At 42.7% G+C, this 21,947-nt stretch overlaps 1 protein-coding gene across 2 annotated transcripts in view; it reads left to right on the top strand.

Annotated features, from left to right (window-relative positions):
* The first annotated feature begins 5,361 nt into the window (after nt 1-5,361).
* SHROOM3 (shroom family member 3) overlaps nt 5,362-21,947 on the top strand; it is a 337,315-nt gene continuing 320,729 nt past the window's right edge. For both annotated transcript variants that reach the window (XM_062198626.1, XM_062198625.1), the window contains exon 1: nt 5,362-6,153. In XM_062198626.1, coding sequence (XP_062054610.1) covers nt 5,989-6,153 — 165 coding nt within the window. In that variant the 5' untranslated portion in view covers nt 5,362-5,988. The remainder of the gene's footprint in view (nt 6,154-21,947) is intronic.

Below are 21,947 nucleotides of genomic sequence, written 5' to 3'. Positions count from 1 at the left end.
CAACCTCTCCCCAATACTGAAAGGTGTCTTTAAAAATACAAGTCAGGTTTTGTTTTTGTTTTGATGGCAAACACATTCTCTTATAGATGGATGATTAAAAGGGCAGAAGTAGGAGCTAGAAGCCAAATGGTTAATAAAATAGAGACAGGGATGGGCGTTGTGACACATCGGGGTAAGTCACAGCTTGGGACACCTGCATCCTATATGGCAGTGCCAGTTCAAGTTCCAGCTACTCTGCCTCTAATCCAGCTTCCTGCTGATGCGCCTGAGAACCAGATGATGATGGCCCAAGTCCTTGGGTTCCTGCCACCCATGTGGGAGACCCAGGTGGAGTTATGGGCTCCTGACTTCAGCCTGGCCCATCCTTGGTTGGTATAGGCATGTGAGGAGTGAACCAGGAAAAGGAAGATCTTTCTTAGTCAGTCTACAGATCTGTGGCATTTACATATTCACATGGTTGTACAACCATCACCACCATCCATCTTCGTAAATTTTTCATCTTCTCAAACTGAAACTCTGCAACCGCTAACTACTCTCTGTTCCTTTTTCCCTCATCCCCTGAAACTACCATACTACTTCCTGTTTCTATGAATGTCATCATTCTGTGTAGCTCATTCCATTTATAGTGGAATCATACAATATTTATTCTTTCATGTCCAGCTTATTTCACTTAATGTGCTATACCTGTGGTATAGCATGTATCAGAATTTCATTCTTTTTTTTAAGGCTGAACAATATTGTGTGAATATACTGAATTTTGGCTATCATCTGTCCATGGAATCCTTGAATTTTTTAAAAAAACTAACTTTATTGCAGTATAACTTCCATTCAATAAATGAATCTATTAAAAACTAACTTTATTAAGGTAGAACTTCCATTCAATAAATGCATCCATTTAAAGTGTACCATTTGGTGAGTTTAGACGACACATTTTGATCAATCTCAATCTGAATGGATTGGGCTTTGGCAGTTTGTGACAAGTCTTGTGTCAGTTGGTGAAGCAGATGTTGGAAATTGCTTCCAGCATCCATTTCTTCCCCCTTCCTTTTTCACAGTATTCCACACAACATTCTGTGGGGCTCTGAACATCAGGGAAAGTTCTAGCAGGCAGCTCCGGATTAGTTTAAGCTAATTCTTGGGCTTTCGTGCCTCTCCCAAGAGAATGTATTTAGAGGTAAGGAAAGACTTGCTGGGAAAATGTTCCCCAATCGTGAGGAGGAGGCACATGAAAACAGACTCTTTTTACCTCCGAAAGGCTGTTTAGAGAAACTGCACAAAAATAACTGTAAAATAAGATTGATGTTTGACTATTTGTGATTGTTTGAGACATTCTAAGAAAGACTCAATAACCTCCCAACCTATAATTTAATGATTCCTTGCCTACAGTGTCTTTGTTTTAATGATTAGTTAGTGAACCAGAGAAACCACTAGGTGGCACTGTGGCTTTATTTTCAGAGGTAATCTAGTGACATTTTTCAATCTTTGAAATATTAATAATTTCAGAAGCATTCCAAAAAATCCAGTTAAGGTGAAGATCACATCTTTAAAAATGTGAGAAAAAAAAACAAAGAAAAAGAAAAAACATTAGGGAATTCAGTGGAAATTAAAATCAAGAAATGAGAAACTTAAAAAGAACAAATTCATTTTTCCTTAAGTGGCTTTAACAAATAGGATGATTGTGATTTCTAAAAAGTCAGAATGGGGATTGGGCAAATGCTGTCTAAAAGGATTTTCCATGTGGGCGTGCTAGACAAAGGATAGGATTGAAATCTTTCCTGGGGCCACATATAGACATGAGTTGGGTTGTGAGTTGCATTGTTTCTGTGAAGATCATGAGGGGAAGAATTTGACTAAGAGAGTAGACTTAATGCTAACTTCAATAGAGAAGGAAGGAGGACAGTAGCAGGAAGAGAGGAAACAGAGGTGACGCATCATTTGTAAGGTGTAGCTAAGCTTCCCTAAACGTTCCCACAGCAGAAAGAACCATGAAGGGATTTATTGTGAATTGCTCAGGACTCTCTTGGTTGTAAGAAGCAGAAATCCAAGGCCTGCTGGTATAAGGGAAAAATAGACGGGTATTTATGGGTTCACGAGACTGCTTAATTGTAGGCATGGGATGGCTTTAGGCAAAGCCGTGTCTGTTAAGGCAGAAGTTCTCAAAGTGTGGTCTGGAGACCCGTGGAGAACAATCCCTGAAACACTCTTGAGTCTTCAAGGTCAAAACCATTTTAATGTTAACGATAAAGGCAATGTTTGCCTTTTTCCATTGTTCTCTCATAAGTGGAAGCTTCCATTGGCTCCATGACATGTAGTGTTGAACAGATTGAATGGAGAAGCAGGTAGTAGGATATGTCTTCTACTAAATAGAGATTTCCAAATATGTAAAACAAAGCCAGCATTTTTTTTTTGTTTGGGAAACAATTATTTTTCATAACATATGAGTTATTCTAACATGCAATAGATTCATTGTTAATTTTAAAGGAATTAATAAAACATTTTAAGTGTTCTTTAATTTTCTAATATAGTAAATGAGAATTTTGGAAAAAGTTTGTGGAAAAAGGAATTAAAAGAAGTTTATTTTGATCAAAGACATTTTAAAATCCATTCATACAGAGGATCCTCAAAAACTTCATGGACATGTATATTATCAAAAAACTAAGCATGGATTTTAAAAAATGTTTCCACCAAAATAAACTTATCTTTTAATCCCATTTCCCACAAATGTTTTTAGTACCCTTGTATAACACACATACACTCGATTTCTTTGGAGTTCTTCCTAATTTCAAGACTTTAAAGGACACCTTCCCAGGTATGTGACAGCAGAGATGATCTCCAGCCACTCCAGGTTCTCACCTACCAACCTGGCAAGGCACAGAGAAGAAAGCCCCTTTTTGATATTTTAGTTATAAAATTGGCTACACTTGAGTCATAGGCCTATTTATTTATTTATTTATTTATTTTTTCTTTTTGACAGGCAGAGTGGACAGTGAGAGAGAGACAGAGAGAAAGATCTTCCTTTTGCCGTTGGTTCACCCTCCAATGGCCGCCTCGGTAGGCGCGCTGCGGCCGGCGCACCACGCTGATCCGATGGCAGGAGCCAGGTGCTTATCCTGGTCTCCCATGGGGTGCAGGGCCCAAGGACTTGGGCCGTCCTCCACTGCACTCCCTGGCCACAGCAGAGAGCTGGCCTGGAAGAGGGGCAACCGGGACAGAATCCGGTACCCCGACCGGGACTAGAACCTGGTGTGCCGGCGCCACAAGGCGGAGGATTAGCCTAGTGAGCCGTGGCGCCGGCCTATAGGCCTATTTATATATCAGTCACTTGAGGCAAGAGGCTGTTGACACCTAGAGTTTTTTTTTTTTTTTTAAGTTAAAAAATTTTTCTTGTAATTTTTGAGAGACAGAAGTCATCCATCTGCCGATTCTCTCCCCCAAATGCCTGCCACAGCAGGGGTTGGACCAGGCTGAAGCCAGGACTCTGAACTCCATCTGGGGTCTCCCACATGAGTAGCAGGAACCCAAGTACCTGAGCCATCACCTGCTACCTCTGAGTGCACATTAGCAGGAAGCTGAAGTCAGAAGTGGAGTCAGGCTTCAAATACGAAACTCTGATATGGGATGCAGGTGTGCCAAATGGCAACTTAACCACTGTGCTGACCCCCCATCTGCATCTCTGTGCCCCAGCACCACAAGACAGGCGAAGAAGGGGAAACTCATTCGAGGATGCGAAGCAAGCAAAAAAAATCCTCCATCGGAAAGCCTGTGTCTCAGCCCTTTCTCCGTTGTTTCTGACACAGTTGTGTAGAGCGGGTACACTATAGAGAAAAGAGGTTGAGTTTTGCTCACAGCTTTAGTTCAAGGTTGAGGGACCCCATCTGATGATGGCCTTACTAGTGGAGTCCCAGGTGGCACAGGGTATCACGAGGTGAGAAACTGGGAGTGTAAGGGTGGAAGAGCAAGACAAACAAGAGACAGACCACGAACTCAGCCAGAACAGGTTTATTCAGAGGCAAACCTGAGAGGGGCTCACTCCTGGGGAGCACACGGAAGATAGCCCTGGTCTCTTATAGATGGGGGCTTATATAGTAAGACAGCTGAGGGGCTTGAATGGGCAGGCATCAGGCGGGGCGGGGCTGGTTTGTGTTGGGTTTTTCTCAGCCCTGGCTTTTCAAACTCCGTGAGTGGGAAATGTGCCTGGGAAAGCAGCGGGGGATGGACCAGGTGCTTGGGCTCCTGCACCCACATGGCTCCTGTCTTCAGCCTGGCCTAGCCCCAGCTGTTGCAGCCATTTGGGGAGTGAACTAGCAAATGGAAGATTGATTCCCCCCACCCCCACCCCATAACTCAGACTTTCAAATAAATAAACAAACAGGAAATGTTTTGATAACACTTTTTGGGAGTAATTCTAATTTGTCCCAATAACTTTATAGCTGAGGCTTCTGCATAAAAGCTACAGTAACCCTGTACTGCTGAAATTTTTAATATGAAGTGGTAATGTTACATTTTGTACACTAGTGTCACAACATGACATGGATCACCTGCCATGAGAACATTCAGCCCTGAGAGCCTGCTCCTTACAGGGTGGTGTTTCTTTTCACTTAAAGACTGGATCACACTCTTGCAGTAGGAAAGAAGGCAAATACAGAGAGGAGAAAGGCTGTCTTGCGTTTGTATTGAGTCAAACAAGCAGAAATGGGATTGGCGAGTCCTGCTGCAAGCTCAGTGGCTGGCATACACACATAGTATGCTTGATCTTTCCTTGCACTGAGGAACACAGAGCCCTGTGCCAATACCTTGACACTCCCACATTTGCCCAACCTGCTTGGGCACTGCTTCTCAAACTCAGCTGTGGCAGAACTGCCTCCAGGGTTTTTAAAATACCGATGCCTGCCTCTCCTTCCCTGCAGCTCTCCTTTAATTGGTACAGGCGGGGCTATTCTAAAAACTAGTCTCTGGCCCTTGCTAATCAGCCTTCTGTATGTGATTTTTAACGTTCTGTGCTTTTCTTCAGCTGTGTGACTGTGCTGATTGTCAGGTTGTTGTGGTGAGCTGAATTCTTCCTAGCAGGAAGATTGCATTGCCTTCCTCCCCTTTAATCCACTTTCTTCTCACCTCTTCTCTCTCTCTCCCTTTCTCTCTCTCTCTCTCTCTCTCTCTCTCTCTCTCTCTCAGGCCAGTGGCTGCGGTGGCATTGAAGGCTGATCTTCCCCGAAAATACCAAAGAAAAGTCCTGAGCTGGCGTCTTGATACTTTTTTCCCATTGAGGATTAATTTACCATGTTCTTTTTTGTTTTTTGTTTTGTTTTTTCAATTTCTCTGCACCTTCTCCCACCAAGAAACAAACTGTGAATTTAGGGCTGGAAAAAAAAAAGGGGGGGGGGGGGAGTACCCAGTGATTGCACCAAGTTTTAGCACAGCGTCTGTCTCTTTGGGACAAGTTAGGGAATTCTAGGGCCGGCTGAAGCACTAGTAAGTGCTGGCTTGCTGTGAAAGCCGGGTCCGGGGAGCCAGCAGGCTATTGTCATGGTAAATTTCACTCGGCGTGGAAGAAAGGTTGGTCATCAATCAAAAAACGGAGTATGCCTTGGCATTTTTGCAATTTTCTCACTAGATCGCAAGATGCTTTTCCTTTTCCCCGAAAGATACACTGAAACATTTTTTATGTGTGTGTTTGTGAAATCAAAGCCGTCTTCAAAGTGACCGCGAAGGGAGCTTTTACAAACGGAGCCGGGAGACACAGACCGCTGGGGGCTGCGGTGAGAACCCGGAATTCCCGCAGGAGGATATACACTCGGGAAAGCGCAAGTGAGAAGTCCTGCCGGGTCAGCGTCTCCGAGTCCAGCTGGGGAGAACATGTTCCATCTGGAAGAATCCGTGTCTCCAGACCTCTCTGCTGGCCTGCGTGCGGCGTGGAGCGCGGGCTAACTTGCGCCTGCCTGGGTCTGCGTCAGACACTTTTTCACTTGCGGGAATCATGTTTTTGGCGAGATGAGGACCACCGCGAACTGCGAGGAGCCCAGGGCCGCGCTGGGCCCGGCCCCGGCCCCCCAGGGAAGGTACATCTACCTGGAAGCCTTCCTGGAGGGAGGGGCTCCCTGGGGGTTCACTCTGAAAGGTGGCCTGGAGCACGGAGAACCACTGATCATCTCTAAGGTATGCTTCCTGTCCCACTGTCTTCTTTACTCAGATCTTAAAAGAAAAACTTTTGGCGTGTATTTGTTAATATTGGAAAATAATGCTGAACGTGCCCGCATATCACTGCGTTTGCTATTCCGTACCATTCTGATCACTGGAAACATTTTAGACAGCTTGGTATTTGAGAAGAAAAATATGTTTAGCTCCTTTATTGTGAAATCCCAGGAAAAATGTGCTCATTTGGTGGATAAGCCTCCCTTTTTATGAATGAAAATGTAAAATCAGCTGCCACATGAGCTTTTCAGTTACAAATCAGATTAAAGATTAACTACAGGATTAAGATGGTGGCATACATATGCTTATGTACAGAAAAAATATTTGCTCTTCTCTACAAATGAAAATATCTAACATTCAAAAATATTTTAATTTTTTAATAATTCTGCCTAATTGCATAAATATCATTTATTGCTTTTATGTGTCCTGAGAGGATTAAGTCAGCTTTCAGTACAATTCAAGAGCAAAACACCACTGCTGCTTGCTACACCAATTCTGTGTATTTTCTGTGTATTTTTATCCATTTGTAAGCCCTGGCCATCCTGCTGTGTGCCTCAATCCTTCATTCATCTTTCGGTGTGAATGAATTAATGAATCCTATTTGTGCATTAGCATTTCATATTTCTGTTTCCTTCTTAAGCTTCACAGGTTAACAGCATTTGTTAAAATGTTTCTTCTAAAATTTCAGAATATTAACAGTGTAACACAATCGGATGTGAGCGCTTTTCACACATGTCCATTCCTCCATAAATATTTTTCATTGAGGGAGAAAAGTCTTTTCATATGAAGATAGGGGAAAAAACCAGTATGCATTGCATTTGAGCTCTGTTAGCTGTTAAGATTGTTTGTTACATCCCCAAAGTGTGTGTTTTGAGGGAGACCAGAGTGAGTCTGGTGGCTGAGCCTGTGGGAACTGGGTTTTGCAGCAGTCAACCAAGAGCATACCGGCTGCCACTGCAAGCTGTGGCACTTTCCCTAGCCTTCTAAGGAAAACACAAAAATAGGTGTAGAAGTTTGTGTATCAGTTAGGAAGGTGTCTCCGGCTGTAAAATACCGACACATGATTTAGAGTGGCCCTAAGGAAACTGGGGTTTGGTTTTCTCATAGTACAGGAAGTTGAAGGTCGCTTGTCCAGGCAAACAGCAGGCACTCAGTGACGTCACCAAGGAGCCCACTGATCTCTCCACTCTCTGTTCTTAGACACGGGCTTTTGTCTTCATGGTTGCATAATGGATGCCGCACCTCCAGAGGTGCATCTTCATTCTGGGCAGGTTTTTGGCTTTTTGTTTCCCATCAGATTTCTGCGTCCGTCCTTTAACCAGAGCTGTGGCACATACTTCCTGTTAGGCCAGTCACTGACAAAGGGGAGTGAAACTGTCATGCGTGGCATAGACGGGTTAGGATTTCGCTCATGAGTTCTGCAACAGGAACCTACCTTTCCTGAAGTCAAAGAGTTTCTGCCCACTCTGTTGACATGTTGGGGTTCTTTTTACGGGAAGAAGTGAGGAATGACTGCTGGTAAGCATCTGAGACCGTCTGACAAACATCTCTGCATGTTAACACTCTGTGCACTCAGTTTGCCAGGCCTGTAATAGTAAAATATTGTGCATGCATGCATTAGAATATTTCCTACCAGAGCAGTGTAGTCCTGCCTCCTTTGAGCCAGCCTCTCTGAGCCTTCATTATATTTGCAGAATGGGTGTACACTCATACTACTGTTATCTTAGCAGGGGTCATGGATGTTAAAGGCAACCATATGTACAGCACAGCATCTGCCACATAAGAGGGAACTCAAAGTGATCTTAGCAAAGATTATGGTTCCTGCTTTTCATTCTCCTGGGAGACATTTGTATTAGGAGATGGATTTGGCTGGCACACAGAGATCTCAAATAACAACAGCTTAAACAATATGGGGATGCACACACCTGCAATGTGATAGTCTGAGCACAAGCCAGACTGAAAGATGGCTCTAGGGTGTCAGGGACCCAAGTTCTTTGGATGTTCACACTTCTGTCCTGGGGCAATGAATGCCCCGTCTGCATGGTCCAAGGTGAACTGGTCCCACAGTGAGAGGTAGGAAAGAGGACAAGGAAAGGACTCTCCTTCCTCTCATGGGTGCACTGAGGTATAATCAACTCTGTCTCATGAGATAACCAAGAGCAACATGTAGCTACTTCCATTTCAGTGAATGATGATAAAAATACAGTAAAATTTAAAATTTAAAGTCCTGCTTCTCGTTTTCACTAGCCATGTTTCCAGTGTCACACTGCTCCAAAGTTCTTGAACATCTCTTCCCATCTTGTCTGTTTAGCAAACTGCTCTTCATCCTAGCTCCATTTCTGCTCCTGGAAGTTTTCTTGAATTCATCAAAATGAGTTTGATGGCTTCTCATTTTTTCTTCTATATCATGTATTTATTGAACCAAATTATAGTATTTTGTTTGTGTTGATTGCCTCTTCAGAAATCTTATATATCTTATTCATCTTGCATTTCCAGGATCTAGTACAGTGCCTGGCACAGAGTAGGTACTCAGAAACATCTATTGATTTAAAGCAAAAGACAAAACAGGTGCACAAAAGACAAAACAGATGCAGCTGGGTTCAAGTCCCAGCTCTGCTTCTTTTTTTTTTTTTAACTTTTATTTAATGAATATAAATTTTCAAAGTACAGCTTATGGATTACAATGGCTCCTCCCTCCATAACTTCCCTCCCACCTGCAACCCTCCCCTCTCCCGCTCCCTCTCCACTCCCATTCACATCAAGATTCATTTTCAATTATCTTTATATACAGAAGATCAATTTAGCATATATTAATTAAAGATTTCAACAGTTTGCACTCACACAGAAACACAAAGTGTAAAATACTGTTTGAGTACTAGTTATAACATTAAATCACAATGTACAGCACATTTAGGACAGAGATCCTACATGAGGAGTAAGTGCACAGTGACTCCTGTTGTTGACTTAACAAATTGACACTCTTGTTTATGGCATCAGTAATCACCCCAGGCTCTTGTCAGGAGTTGCCAAGGCTATGGAGGCCTTTTGAGTTCACCGACTCTGATCATATTTAGACAAGGTCATAGTCAAAGTGGAAGTTCTCTCCTCCCTTCAGAGAAAGGTACCTCCTTCTTTGAAGACCTGTTCTTTCCACTGGGATCTCACTCGCAGAGATCTTTCATATAGGTTTTTTGTTTTTTTTTTCTGCCACAGTGTCTTGGCTTTCCATGCCTAAAATACTCTCATGGGCTTTTCAGCCAGATCTGAATGCCTTAAGGGCTGATTTTGAGGCCAGAGTCCAGCTCTGCTTCTAATTCCAGCTTCCTGCTAATATGTACTCTTGGAGGCAGCAAATGATGGCTCAAGTGCTTGGGTCCCTGATAATCAAACAGGAGATTTGGATTGAATTCCAGGCTTCTGGCCTCAGCCCAGCCCAGCCCTTGCTGTTGCTGGCATTTGTGGGAGTGAACTGGCAGATGGGAGATCTCTCTCTGCCTTTCAAATAAAAAATGAAAAGTAAAAAAAAAAAAAAAAAAAAAAAAAAACCACAGGAAAATGGGCAGTGAAGCAGGGAGGCAGAGTCCAAGGAGATGAGGATGCCTGCAGGCCTCCAGAGGTGGAAGGTATTAGTTTGCTGTTGGTGGGCTCAAATGACCACAAATTTGTGGTCTACAATGGCGCACATCAATGAATTTTTCCTGTTCTAAAGGTCCTAAGTTGACACTGATCTCATTGAGCTAAACTGAACGTGTCTGCAGGGCTGTCTTCCTGGCTGGAGGTTCCCAGGGAAAGTCTGTCTCCTCACCCTTCCCAGCTTCCAGAAGCCTCCAATGGTCCCTGACTCCTAGGTGCTTCCTCCCTCTTCCAGGCTGGTCCCAGCAGGCTGAGTCCTTGTCATACCTCCTCACTCCAGCCTCGAACCCCGCCTCCTTCCACCTTAAAGGACACTTGTGATTCCCTTGGGCCTCCCGAGGTAATCCAGAATAATCTTCCTATTTTAAAATCAGCTGATGAATTGCCTTAATTCCATTTGCAACCTTAGTTCCCCTTTGCTGTATAACCTATTTAGTTTCCAGGGATGAGAGTGTACCTATCTTTGAGGGTGAGGCATTTGAGCACTGGTAAAAGTCCATTTAATTAAGGAAGCACCTGGGATGAGACTAAAATGAAATTTAGTGGCAAATAATGTGCAATCTAGATCTTCTCTTTGGCACAACAAAAGACGTGCACAATGTTCACTCAGACTTACCCCGAATGGTAGAGCTAGAGATGTGCCAGGGGATTCCAAATCAACTCCATCAAGGTGGCATGTACCAATGCCATCTTACTAATCAAAGTGATCAGTTCATAATTGATCATAATGATAGGATTAAGTATCAAAGGGATCACACAAACAAGACTAGTGTCTGCTAATAATAACTCATAGAATTAAAAAGGAGAGAATGATCCAACATGGGAAGCAGGATACACAGCAGACTCATAGAATGGCAGATGCCCTAAACAGCACTCTGGCCTCAGAATCAGCCCTTAAGGCATTCGGATCCTGTTAAAAAGCCCATGAGAGTTTCTCAGGCATGGAAAGCCAAGCCTTGGCAACTCGTGACAAGAGCCTTGGGTGATTACTGACGTCATAAGTAAGAGTGTCAATTGTTAAATCAAAAATGGGAGTCACTGTGCACTTGTTCCCCATGTAGGATCTCTGTCCTTAATGTGTTGTACTATACGAATTATCAGTAAAACTACTACTCAAACAGTACTTTATACTTTGTGTATATATGTGGGTGCAATCTGTTGAAATCTTTACTTAGTATATACCAAGTTGATCTTCTGTATATAAAAATAATTGAAAATGAATCTTGATGAAGAATTGGATGGAAGAGGGAGTGGGAGATAGGATGGTTGTGTGTGGGAGGGAGGTTATGGGGGAGAAAGCCACTATAATCCAAAAGTTGTACTTTTAAAATTTATATTTATTAAATAAAAGTTTAAAAAATAGAAAAACATGCACATTAGCTCATACAAAATGTGTGCAGTTCCTCCAAGGTGGGGTGACCACCTTGTAAGACAAGGGAGGGGAGAGTACCCAGTGAGTCACATATAGAAAAGGCACCACACATTACCCACAGGAGATATAAACTGCAGGTAGGAGTAACAGTGTGAGGAGTGAAGTATCGTTTTTCTTTAGGTACAAATGAGGCAGGAGACTGAATGGGGAAAAGGAACTACAAAGGGGTGGCGATAAAAGAAATCATTTTCGCATTGCTTTCTTTTGGGATTTCATGTCCTTGAAAAGGAAAGGTGGGGTTGGGGAAAGAGCCTCTGTAATCTGTGAACTTCAAAAGGAAAGGGTAACTTTTTTTAGTGATTGTAAGTGGATGCTGGAGTAATTCAATAGTGCAGGAAGTTGGCAGCATGATTTTATCGTGACTCACTCACTCTGCATTGTGGTTGGGAAAAGCAGTTCCACCTGCTGGGGGGATGCACCTGCTCCCAGGGTTCACAAATCAAGCAACAACAATAACAACAGTAAAACAATAACTGCTGGCTCTTAACTGGGTGCTGCTGGTGTTCCAGGCTGCCCTCCAAGAGATTTGCCTGTGCTAGCTAATTCTTCTGATTTCCATGACTCCACAAGGAAGGCGATACTGGTACCCCAATAAAGGTGGACAACCAGGACACAGAGTTTGATGCTGTCATGGCTAGTGAGAGTCAGGATTTCAACCCAGGCATCCTGTATCCAGAGTCCATGCACAGACCACACAATGCCATTCAGTCCCACTGCCTACCAAATGCTTGGCTCTGTCTACTTTCTGGAGCCATTAGCTGGGTGAAATATGGGACTGACCTTTTGCTATATAGGTTTTTAAATATATTAGAGGAATACCCTTTCATTTCAAAAATACTTCATCCTATAAGGCACTGTAAAAATGCATGACTATTGTTCAAGCATCTCATTAATTAATTAGAGACCCATAAACTGGATGACTACTTACTGCTCTGGGCAACCATCTTCATGGTGTCTCCAACTAGATAGTGCTTCTAGGTGCTGTTTAGATGTAGGTTTCAGAATTTAAGAGTAAGCCACTGCCCTAACAAATATATATATATACACACACACACACACACTCTAACACCTATATTATATTATATATTCTATAAATTATGTTGTTACATGTTATAGTTAAAAATACAAATAATTATATATTAATATATACTATGTCATATGCTAATAATTTACTATTACATAATATATCATATAATAATATTACATAATAATTGATAATTATAATATACTCAATATTTATATAGTTATAATTAGTTATTATATAGTATTTAATGTCACTGTACTATATATACATTATGAATTAAATATAAATGTGTATTTTAATAGACTTATTTATTTGAAAGGTACAGAGAGAAGGAAAGACAGCAAGAGAGAGATTTTCCACCTGCTGGTTCACTCCCTAAATGCTCACAAAAGCCGGGGCTGGGCCAGGCAAAAGCCAGGAGCCAGGAACTCTATCCAGCTCTCCCACATGGGTGGCAGGGATTCAACTACTTGAGCCATCATCTGCTGCCTCCCAAGGTGTACATTACAGGAAACTGGAATTGGGAGTGGAGCTGGCACTCAAGCCCATGCAGATGTCAACCTCCACCCCAAACACTTGTTCCCATGCCGTCTTCTGATGTGTTAGCTCTTTGCATTTAGCATTCTGTCAATCAATTGTAATCTCTTTAAAACTAAATGGGTTTTACTTGGCTGTATATCATACTTCTCCTAGCAAATTACTTCTCATTTCGTATACAGAAAACTCTTAATAAATGCTAAAATGACTTATAGAATTTTAGAAATCTGAGAAATCACGTAATCCTGCTTCATTATTATACAGAGGACTGAGGCCCAGAAAATTCCTTTATTTGCCAAAATGACTTCTGCCTTCACAAACGCACTGTGTGTGTGTGTAGCACAGCAAGTGAGTAGGTAATAGCTCATTGCTTTCTGCTTATTCCATTTATACTCTCATATGAAACCTGCTCCCCTATTAGACAGTTATCTTCTACAAGCTAAGAGGCCTTCCTTCCTGCTTCCCTTCCCTCTTCTCCTGCTTTCCTTCCCACCATCGCGTCTCCTTATTCACAGCATTTATATGTAACAATTAGGAAAATGAAAATATATTAGTGCATAGAGGGGAAGATAAATGAATATTAAAGAGGATCTTTTTTATGATGTATTTATTTGAAAATCAGAGTTACAGGGGGAGGGGGAGGGAAGGAGGGAGGGAGAGAGAGAGAGAGAGAAACATGAGGGGCCAGCACTGTGGCATATTGGGTGGAGCTGCCACCTGCAGTGCTGGCATCCCATATGGGCACCAGTTCGAGTCCTGGCTCTTCCACTTCCAATCCAGCTCTCTGCTGTGGCCTGAAAAGGCAGTGGAGGATGGCCCAAGTCCTTGGGCCCCGGTACCCTTGTGGGAGACCCAGAAGAAGCTCCTGGCTTCAGATGGGCACAGCTATAGCCGTTACACCCAATTGGGGAGTGAACCAGCAGATGGAAGACCTCTCTATCTGCATCTCCTTTTCTCTCTGTATAACTTTGACTTTAAAATAAATAAAGTAAATCTTAAAAAAAAAAAAAAAGAAAAGAAAAGAAACACGAGGGGCTGGCGCCGTGGCTCACTTGGTTAATCCTCCACCTGCGGCGCCGGCATCCCATACGGGCCCCGGGTTCTATTCCCGGTTGCCCCTCTTCCAGTCCAGCTCTCTGCTGTGGCCCAGGAAGGCAGTGGAGGATTGCCCAAGTGCTTGGGCCCCTGCACCCGTGTGGGAGACCAGGAGAAAGCACCTGGCTCCTGGCTTCAGATCAGCATAGTTCCGGCTGCAGCAGCCATTTGGTGAGTGAACCAATGGAAGGAAGACCTTTCTTTCTGTCTCTCTCTCACTATCTGTCAAATAAATAAAAATTAAAAAAAAACAAAACAAAACATGAGAGATCTTCCATCTGCTGATTCGCTATCCAAATGGCTGCAATGACCAGGGCCCTGCCAGGCTGAAGCCAGGAACTAGGAGCTTCTTCCAGGTCTCCCATATGGGTGCAGGGGCCCAAGGACTTGGACCACGCTCTGTTGCTTTCCCAGGCCCGTTAGCAGGAAGCTGGATCATAAGTGGAACAGCCAGACTTGAACTGGCGCCCATATGGGACGCCAGTACTGCAGACGGTGGCTTAACCCCCTGTGCCACAGAGCTGGCCCAAAGAGAATCTTCTTATAAATCTTTGTGACAAAGTGGTCTAGAACGGGTTAAGTTTCCCTTTCCATTTAATGATGTCTTGCACATATGTAATGTCTGTTGAATTGAATTTGATTGAGAAGAAAGAGAAAGGTGTGTTTTTATTCAGTGTTTGAGGTTACTCGCCCTTTGGTTAAAGTGTTTTTAACAGAGACTAAGCTCATGGTCCCACCATTGGCAATCACTTTTATTCAAGTGGGAGGCTGACATGGTGTCCAAGGGAGTGGTCCTAAGAATTCTGCTTTCTTTCAACACTAATGGATTCCCAAGCCTTTGCCTCCTACTCACAGAGCACAATTTAATCTAAGCATGATTGGCCTCATTTTAGTGAACCCGCCGTGTGATTGGCGACACATAGTGAGAGACGTCCTATCAATCTTGGAAAAAAACAAAACCTCAGAGGACATCCTGGATCTTCCCTACCCCATGGACAGATTCTCCCCCATCGCTGCCTTTGATGTGGTTCCAGACAGTGACGCTCTGATCCAAAGAGCTGCAGAGCCCTTGTTCTCCCATCGCTCCATCTCAGGAGCCCATCCATCCATCTGCCATGCTTGCCGGTTCCAGGGGCTGCTCAGTGAAACAAAGCGAGGCAAAGCCTCTCCACTGACTCTCAGCACAGCTTCTCCCCTCTCCTTTCCCCACAAAAGCTGCCCTGATGGGTGCACTGTTTGTGGGTTGTGATCTGCAGACTTGAGTGACAGATCTTCGTGTCTGTAGAGCGTGCTTTCCTGTGAGGAAGGCCGACAGTGAGGACACGCTGTGGTCCTGGCCAGGGTCCTTCCGCCACCTGATCTCTCATTCTTCAGCACCTGTTCATTATATCCTTCTCTGTGTTGAACTGTGGGCTTTTTTTGTGTGTGTGGAAATTTATGTGATTTTAGCTGAATTTTTATTTTTAAATGTTCTTTTGTACATTTGTATCAGCGTATGTTTGTAATTTCTCTGTTCTCCATCCCCCTACACACACCATTTCTTTTTCATTTTAGGTAAGGTTGTCTATTCTAAAAAAAAAAACACACACACACACACACACACATCCCATACAGGTGTTGGAATGAAGTAAACAAATTCCATTTCTACCATAGTTTCTACAGGCTATGAGACTGTGGACAAATAACTTAGATTTCCTGAAACTGTTTCTTCATCTTTAAAAATAGAACACTCTTTCTTCTAAAATAAATTTATTTACTTACTTATTTGAATTGGCCTGCAACAGCCAGGGCTAGGCCAATCTAAAGCCTGGAGCTAGGAATTAAATCCAGGTCTCCCACATGAGTGGCAGGGATCTAATAAGTACTTGGGCCATCGTCTGCCCCCTCCCAGGGTGTGCATTAGCAGGGAGTTGGATTGGAAAGGCGGGGGGAACTTGGTCCCATGCATTGTGATAGAGGGTGCAGGTGTCCTGGGTGTAGCATAGCCCACTGCACCACACTGCCTGTCCCTTAAAAATGGAAGACTCTTACCCAGTGGAGTTGTTGTAAGTATCCAAATGGCTAAGCTATGCAGTAGTACTTTGAGATGACTAAACACAATCCAGATTATTTATGATATGATGGTGTAGACTAGTGGTGGAAGAGTAGGGGAGCAGCAGGAACCAGCCACTCTATACGAAGATGATGCTTGCTGATTTTCTATATCATGATCAGCAGTTGCTACCTCACGCTGAAACATGGCATAGAGGAGGAGTCCCCAGCCATCATGGAGCTTACATTCCAGAATAAAGATTGGCAATAAATATGTGTGTATGTGATAGTTTCCGTGTGTAGAAAATGCTGTTAAGGAAAAAATAGAGCTCAATATAATATGTCCCAGAGTGGTGGTGTCTGTGGGGTAGGAGTACTGGGGGAAGAGTTTATGTTAATTAGGGGGATCATAAAAGAATTTTCTCAGCAGATGACTTCTGAGCTAAGACCTGATGGATGAGAAATAAGAAAGCAACCAAGTGAAGAGATTTGTTAAATTGGACTGAGGCAAGAGAGTTTTAGAATGTTCCAGAAACAAAGTCATTGGCACATAGTAAGCAAGGGAGAGAGTGTTATGAGATAAAATAGAGGTAGGCAGGGTTCAGCTCATATAGGACCTTACAGGCTGTGGGAAGGAGGTTATGTCACACCAGGAGCCTCTCCCTGTGATGTGGACCTAGGTGTATACTTCAGCTATTGGGGATTTTTGGTGATGGTTCTTTTTTTTTTTTAAAAAAAAAAAGATTTATTTATTTATTTGAAAGTCAGAGTTGCACACAGAGAGAAAGAGAGGCAGAGAGAGAGAGGTCTTCCATCCAATGGTTCACTCCCCAGTTGACCACAACACCCAGAGCTGTGCCGGAGCTAGGAGTTTCTTCTGGGTCTCGAACCAGTGCCCATATGGAATGCCGGCACTTCAAGCCAGGGCATTAACCCACTGCGTCACAGCACTGGCCCTGGTGATGGCTCTTAAAGCTACCGTCTTCCCTGCCCCCACCTCCATCACAGGCATTTCTGAGGCACTTCCTGTGTCTATAAAAGGACAGAGTTCTCCAAAAGACAACTGAAAATTCATGGTAGCTTATGGAATAAATAAAAAATAATCAGTAAATATCCTTTCTTTTAAATGAGTTTGAAGAGAGTTATTACCTTCCATCCCATAACTATTGATTTCTTGGGTTATTTTCTACTCCAAGCCAACAGGATTTGCCAGGTTGTTTTTTTTTTTTTTCCAAGACTTATTTGTTTATTTGAAAGATTTACAGAAAGAGAAGGAGATATATATAGAGAGAGAGCAAGAGAGAAAGAGAGAGCGAGCTTTCATCCACTGGTTCACTCCCCAAACAGCTACAAGGGCTGGGCCTGGGCCAGGCTGAAGCCAGGAGCTTCATACTCCATTCTGATCTCACATGTGGGTGCAGAGGCCCAAGTACTTGGCCATCATCCACTGCTTTCCCAGGCATGTTAGCAGGGAACTGGACCAGAAGTGGAGCAGCCAGGACTCTGCCTGGGGCTCATATGGGATACTGGTATAGAAGGCAGTGGCTAAACCCACCGCACCACAGTACCAACTAGGAGCTTGGTAAACGCCAGAAAGACTTTTTAAACTTTGAGCCTGAGAAGTATCTTTAAAAATATTGACAACCGGGTTGGGCATCTAGCCTCATGGTTAAGACTCCCAAATTCCATACTAGAGAACCAGGGTTCCATACTCGGTTTTGGCTCCTAATTCCGGTTTCTTATAATGCAGACCCAGGGAGGCAGCATGGATAGCTCAGCTAGTTGGGTTCCTGCCATCCACGTGGGAGAGTTGGATTCAGTTCCAGCCCCGGCTACCTCAGGGATCTGAGGAGTGAACCAGTAGATGGGAAATCTCTCTGTCTCTCAATTAATAACTTAAAAATTGATTAAATTAGTAAAGTGTTGAGAGCTGTGTGGTGCTTTTGTTGTTCCAGAGAACCCATCCATCCACATTACCCCCATGTTACAATAAACTGGTAGGACAGTGTGCTGTGTGGGACAGGTAACTCGATGCGTCTTTAAGTTATCCTGCATGATGAACTGGGGGTGTGCCTGGATTTACCAGTGAGATATCAGTGTTGAGAATTAAGTTGGAGGGGTGGGCATTGTGGCGAGTGGGCTAAGTTGCAGCTTGCAATGTTGGCATCGTGTCCCTCTCTCTTCTTCTCTCTCCCTGTTTCTCCCTTCCTCCCTCCTCTGTCTCTGCCTTTCAAATAAACAGATCTTTTTTTAAAAAGGAATAAACTGGACCCTCCACATCCTCCCAGACCCTGCTTTTTGCTACTTTTTACTTCTGCCAGGTTCTAACTTTGGGCTGCACACATTCCGTCACCTGAATAGGCCAGGATAAAACCTCAACCCCCAAATCAGACCTGGTAACCAAGGAGAAACACTAAATGAGCAATAAAGTGTTCAAAACCAACAAGGAACTAAATCTAGTTAATGCAGTAAATCAGACTTGGGGTGCAAACTGATAGAGCCGTGCTCCGTGGTTGCATGTGGACGTGTGTGTTCAAAATCATGCACACTGCTTGCTGAGGAGACCTGGTCATGAGATGGGCACCACAAGAGTTGGTCATTCATGAAAGAGTGTCCATTATACCCATTACGTTTTCTGAGTCTCTGTTTAGCTTTTGCCTCACTTACAACATAGTGCACCTGCTCTGTTCTTCCAGCTGGCTCTGCTGCTCATTTGGCTATTTCCATACTCACCCTGTCTGCCCTGGTTAGCATTCACCTTTGCTGCAAGGTGCACTGCGTGGCTTTCCTAGTAGTACACCCAATTGGCATAATCTTGGGAACTCCACACCCAACTGATGTACCCTCAGTGCCATTGCTGTTTGCTGGCTACCCTTTTTGGTTCCTGGAAACCTACTTCAGACAGATCCTGGCATTCTGAAGATCTCAAAATTTAAAGTTATCTGTGACATGAATTTGAAATAAAAACAGTCCATTTAAGTGGAAAGAAGCATTTTTTGGGTTAGTCTTAGTGCCTAGTGCTTTGAGTGTTCAATTTTATCCTAGCCATTTGCTAGAAGACAGGAAGAAAGATTGAACTTCTAGGACTGATCGCCTCTTTTCCTTTGAAAAGTTAAACGTTTTAGTGGAGGAAATTGTGTGGGTATAATTTAAAGCTTTTATCATCTTGTGTGTTTCCTCTGAGACGTTCACATATTTTAAGACTTGTCTCATGGAAACTGGGACATCAGCTGCTGGAATTCAGACCCAGGATCTGGCCGAGTTCCAGCAATAAATACACATGTTGGGTGTTGAGAAAGATGATGAAAAGAATAGGAGAGTTACTAAACTCCTGGGATAGGAAAGCAGAAAATAGCTAACACTTTCTTACTATGCCTGCTTCTTTGTTTTCTGTTTGTTTTTTTCATATTTTTACTTTTGAGTATTTGTTCATGAACAGCAGGTCAAAAACAAGGCAGCCATTGACCTAAGTATAAGACAGCGGGAGGACGGTTAAAAGAATTAGTCTGATTCTTCAGAGTTGCATTCATAGTTGCATAGTGGAACTCTTGGCTCCAAGTCTACAACTGGGTAAATAAGCTGTGGCACTCTCTTGAAAGAATTACTGTCACAGTTTCCCCTACATATGTAAGTCAATGAATTTGAACTGTAAGAACAGTCAGTGAGGACCCTTTCCAGTAGACCAGGGTATGCAAATTTCTGAACCCAGGCACTATAAAGTACTACCACCACCTTGCTTATTTCACAGACAAGGCAAAATAAAGAAGGGAGGGTTGCATGTAGAAAGAAGAAAATTAATATGTAGTAACATTATTTATATGTAGTGCTTTTCAAATAAATGAGCAAATCAATCTTTAAAAAAAAGGAGAGACATTGCGGGTGGGGGGAAGTTGTGGGTGGGGAAGCCTTTGTAATCCATAAGCTGAACTTTGGAAATTTATATTCACTAAATAAAAAAAAATTTAAAAAAAAGGAGAGATATTTATTTTGGTGTAAAAAATTTTGAAAATCATGCATGCTTATACATCTGTTGACTACTCTCCCTTCTCTACCTCATTTGCCTACTTCCTTGCTAGCTGTCTTTATTTGCAGATAAACTATTTGCATTTGGAGTCTTGTCTCAAGGTCTGACTTCAAGGAGACCTAAATGAAAACAATCACAATTTGGAGGAGGGTTTACTCAATGAAAGCCAGAACCCAAAGTCTAGTGTAGACCTGTTTTCCAAAGTCTCAGGCCTTTGCCCTGTGCCATGGAACCCAAGCAGAAGGAACCTCATCAGATCCTAGTTCTGATATTTTCTTTGGTGCTAAGAAAAGTACAACTCCGTCCCCAGATATGGGATTTTACAATTCTCTTTTATCCTCTACCCTTTTACAAGAAACTTGTTTACTTTTTCATCTAGATTGGCAGATAAGCCCCATTCTGCTTTTACCATTGCTTCATTTCAAGCACCAAGAGATTTTTCTGTGGCCCCTCTGAAAGTAGGATCCAGTCTTTCTTTTGTTCTAGAGGCTAATAATTAAGGAAGATGTGTTTCTCTGAGCAGAACCGAGAGAGAAAATTCTGCATCGCAGGGCAGGGGAGGGTGGTGGTGCTCTCTGAGGATAGTTTCTAGAATCTTATTTATTTATTTATTATTTATTTATTTAATTTATACTACAAACACAGCACAAGAAGAAAAGTGGACAGTGTGCTGTTTCCAGTCCAGAATGTCTGGTGGTAGAACGCAGCAGTGGTGTGATGTTCTACCTAAGCAGGAAATGAATGGAACATAATTTCCAACCCATCCCAACCTTGAAGGAACAGAATAATTTTTACTACTAAAATGCATTTTCCTTGTGTAACTTGTACCACTGCCAAGTACAATACAAGAAGCTTCTTTTCTTCTGGAGTTATTTCCCCACAATCTGAACATTCTTTGACTCACTATGATGTCCATTCCCAATTTCCTTGCTTGTTGCTTGAATTCACTGAAGACTGACAAACAGTAGCTTCATGGTCTGCGTTAAACCTCAACTTGATCTTGAATGGGCAGAAAAATGAATAGAGTTTGTGTCTCATAATTCATGCTGTCAGTTATGTGAAATTGGCAGTTCATAAAATCATGCTTCCTGTTCTCTATTTTCTAAATGCATTATTTGAACAAAATAATGCAACAGGCATCCTTCCTTCCTTTGGTTACAGCATGTCTGTAGCAGTCTGAAGTCAGAGCAATAAAGCAGTAAGCATATACGCACCCTTTGAAAGTAGAAAGAAGAGTGCTCGATTCTTTGTACTAATGGGAAACAACAACTGTATTTAAAGCTCAACTTTGTGAACATGTTTGAGCACAGGGAGGGATATTTCACCATAACAAGAGAGGTCTTGGTGTGGGTTACTGAACGTCTCATCCTACTCTAGCTCCAGGGAGCTGTGGAGGAGGAATTAGAGATTCAGAAAGTAGTAGAGAAGAAGAAAACCATCTCCTATCCTCCCATCTCTCAAGCTGGGGAGAAGATGCATTCTTCTTAGTTAAAGTCCTTGGTTTATCCCATTTATGTTGCTATTTCATGGATATTAAAAATGCACCTTCCCATGCATTACATGTGGGTATGTGACACGGCATAGCCACCTTGGAAAAACAGAAGGCAGCTTCTTAAAAATGTTAAACATGGAGTTGCTATCACCCAACCATTCTACTCCCAAGTATATGCCCAGGAAAAATAAAAACACATGTCTATCCAGAGACTTACATTCAGATCTTCATAGGCTCATTATTTACATTGACTGCAGAGTAGAAAAACACTCAAATGCCCATGAAACAAAATGTGAATACTATATGATGGAGTATTATTTGGCAATAAAAAAGGAACTGAGTGCTGATATGCTACAATGTGGAAAGACCTCAAACACCTGCTCAGTGGAAGAAACCAGACACAGGAGAACACATATTATCTAATTGTTTACATGAGATATCCAGAAAAGGCGAATCTAAAGCATCAGAAAGTGGATTAATGGTTGCCTAA

This window comes from Lepus europaeus, chromosome 8 (genome assembly GCF_033115175.1).
Source record: "Lepus europaeus isolate LE1 chromosome 8, mLepTim1.pri, whole genome shotgun sequence".
In the NCBI taxonomy this organism is placed as follows: Eukaryota; Metazoa; Chordata; class Mammalia; order Lagomorpha; family Leporidae; genus Lepus; species Lepus europaeus.
Note: the sequence above shows the minus strand (reverse complement) of the source record. Positions and strands in the feature narration are given on the sequence as shown.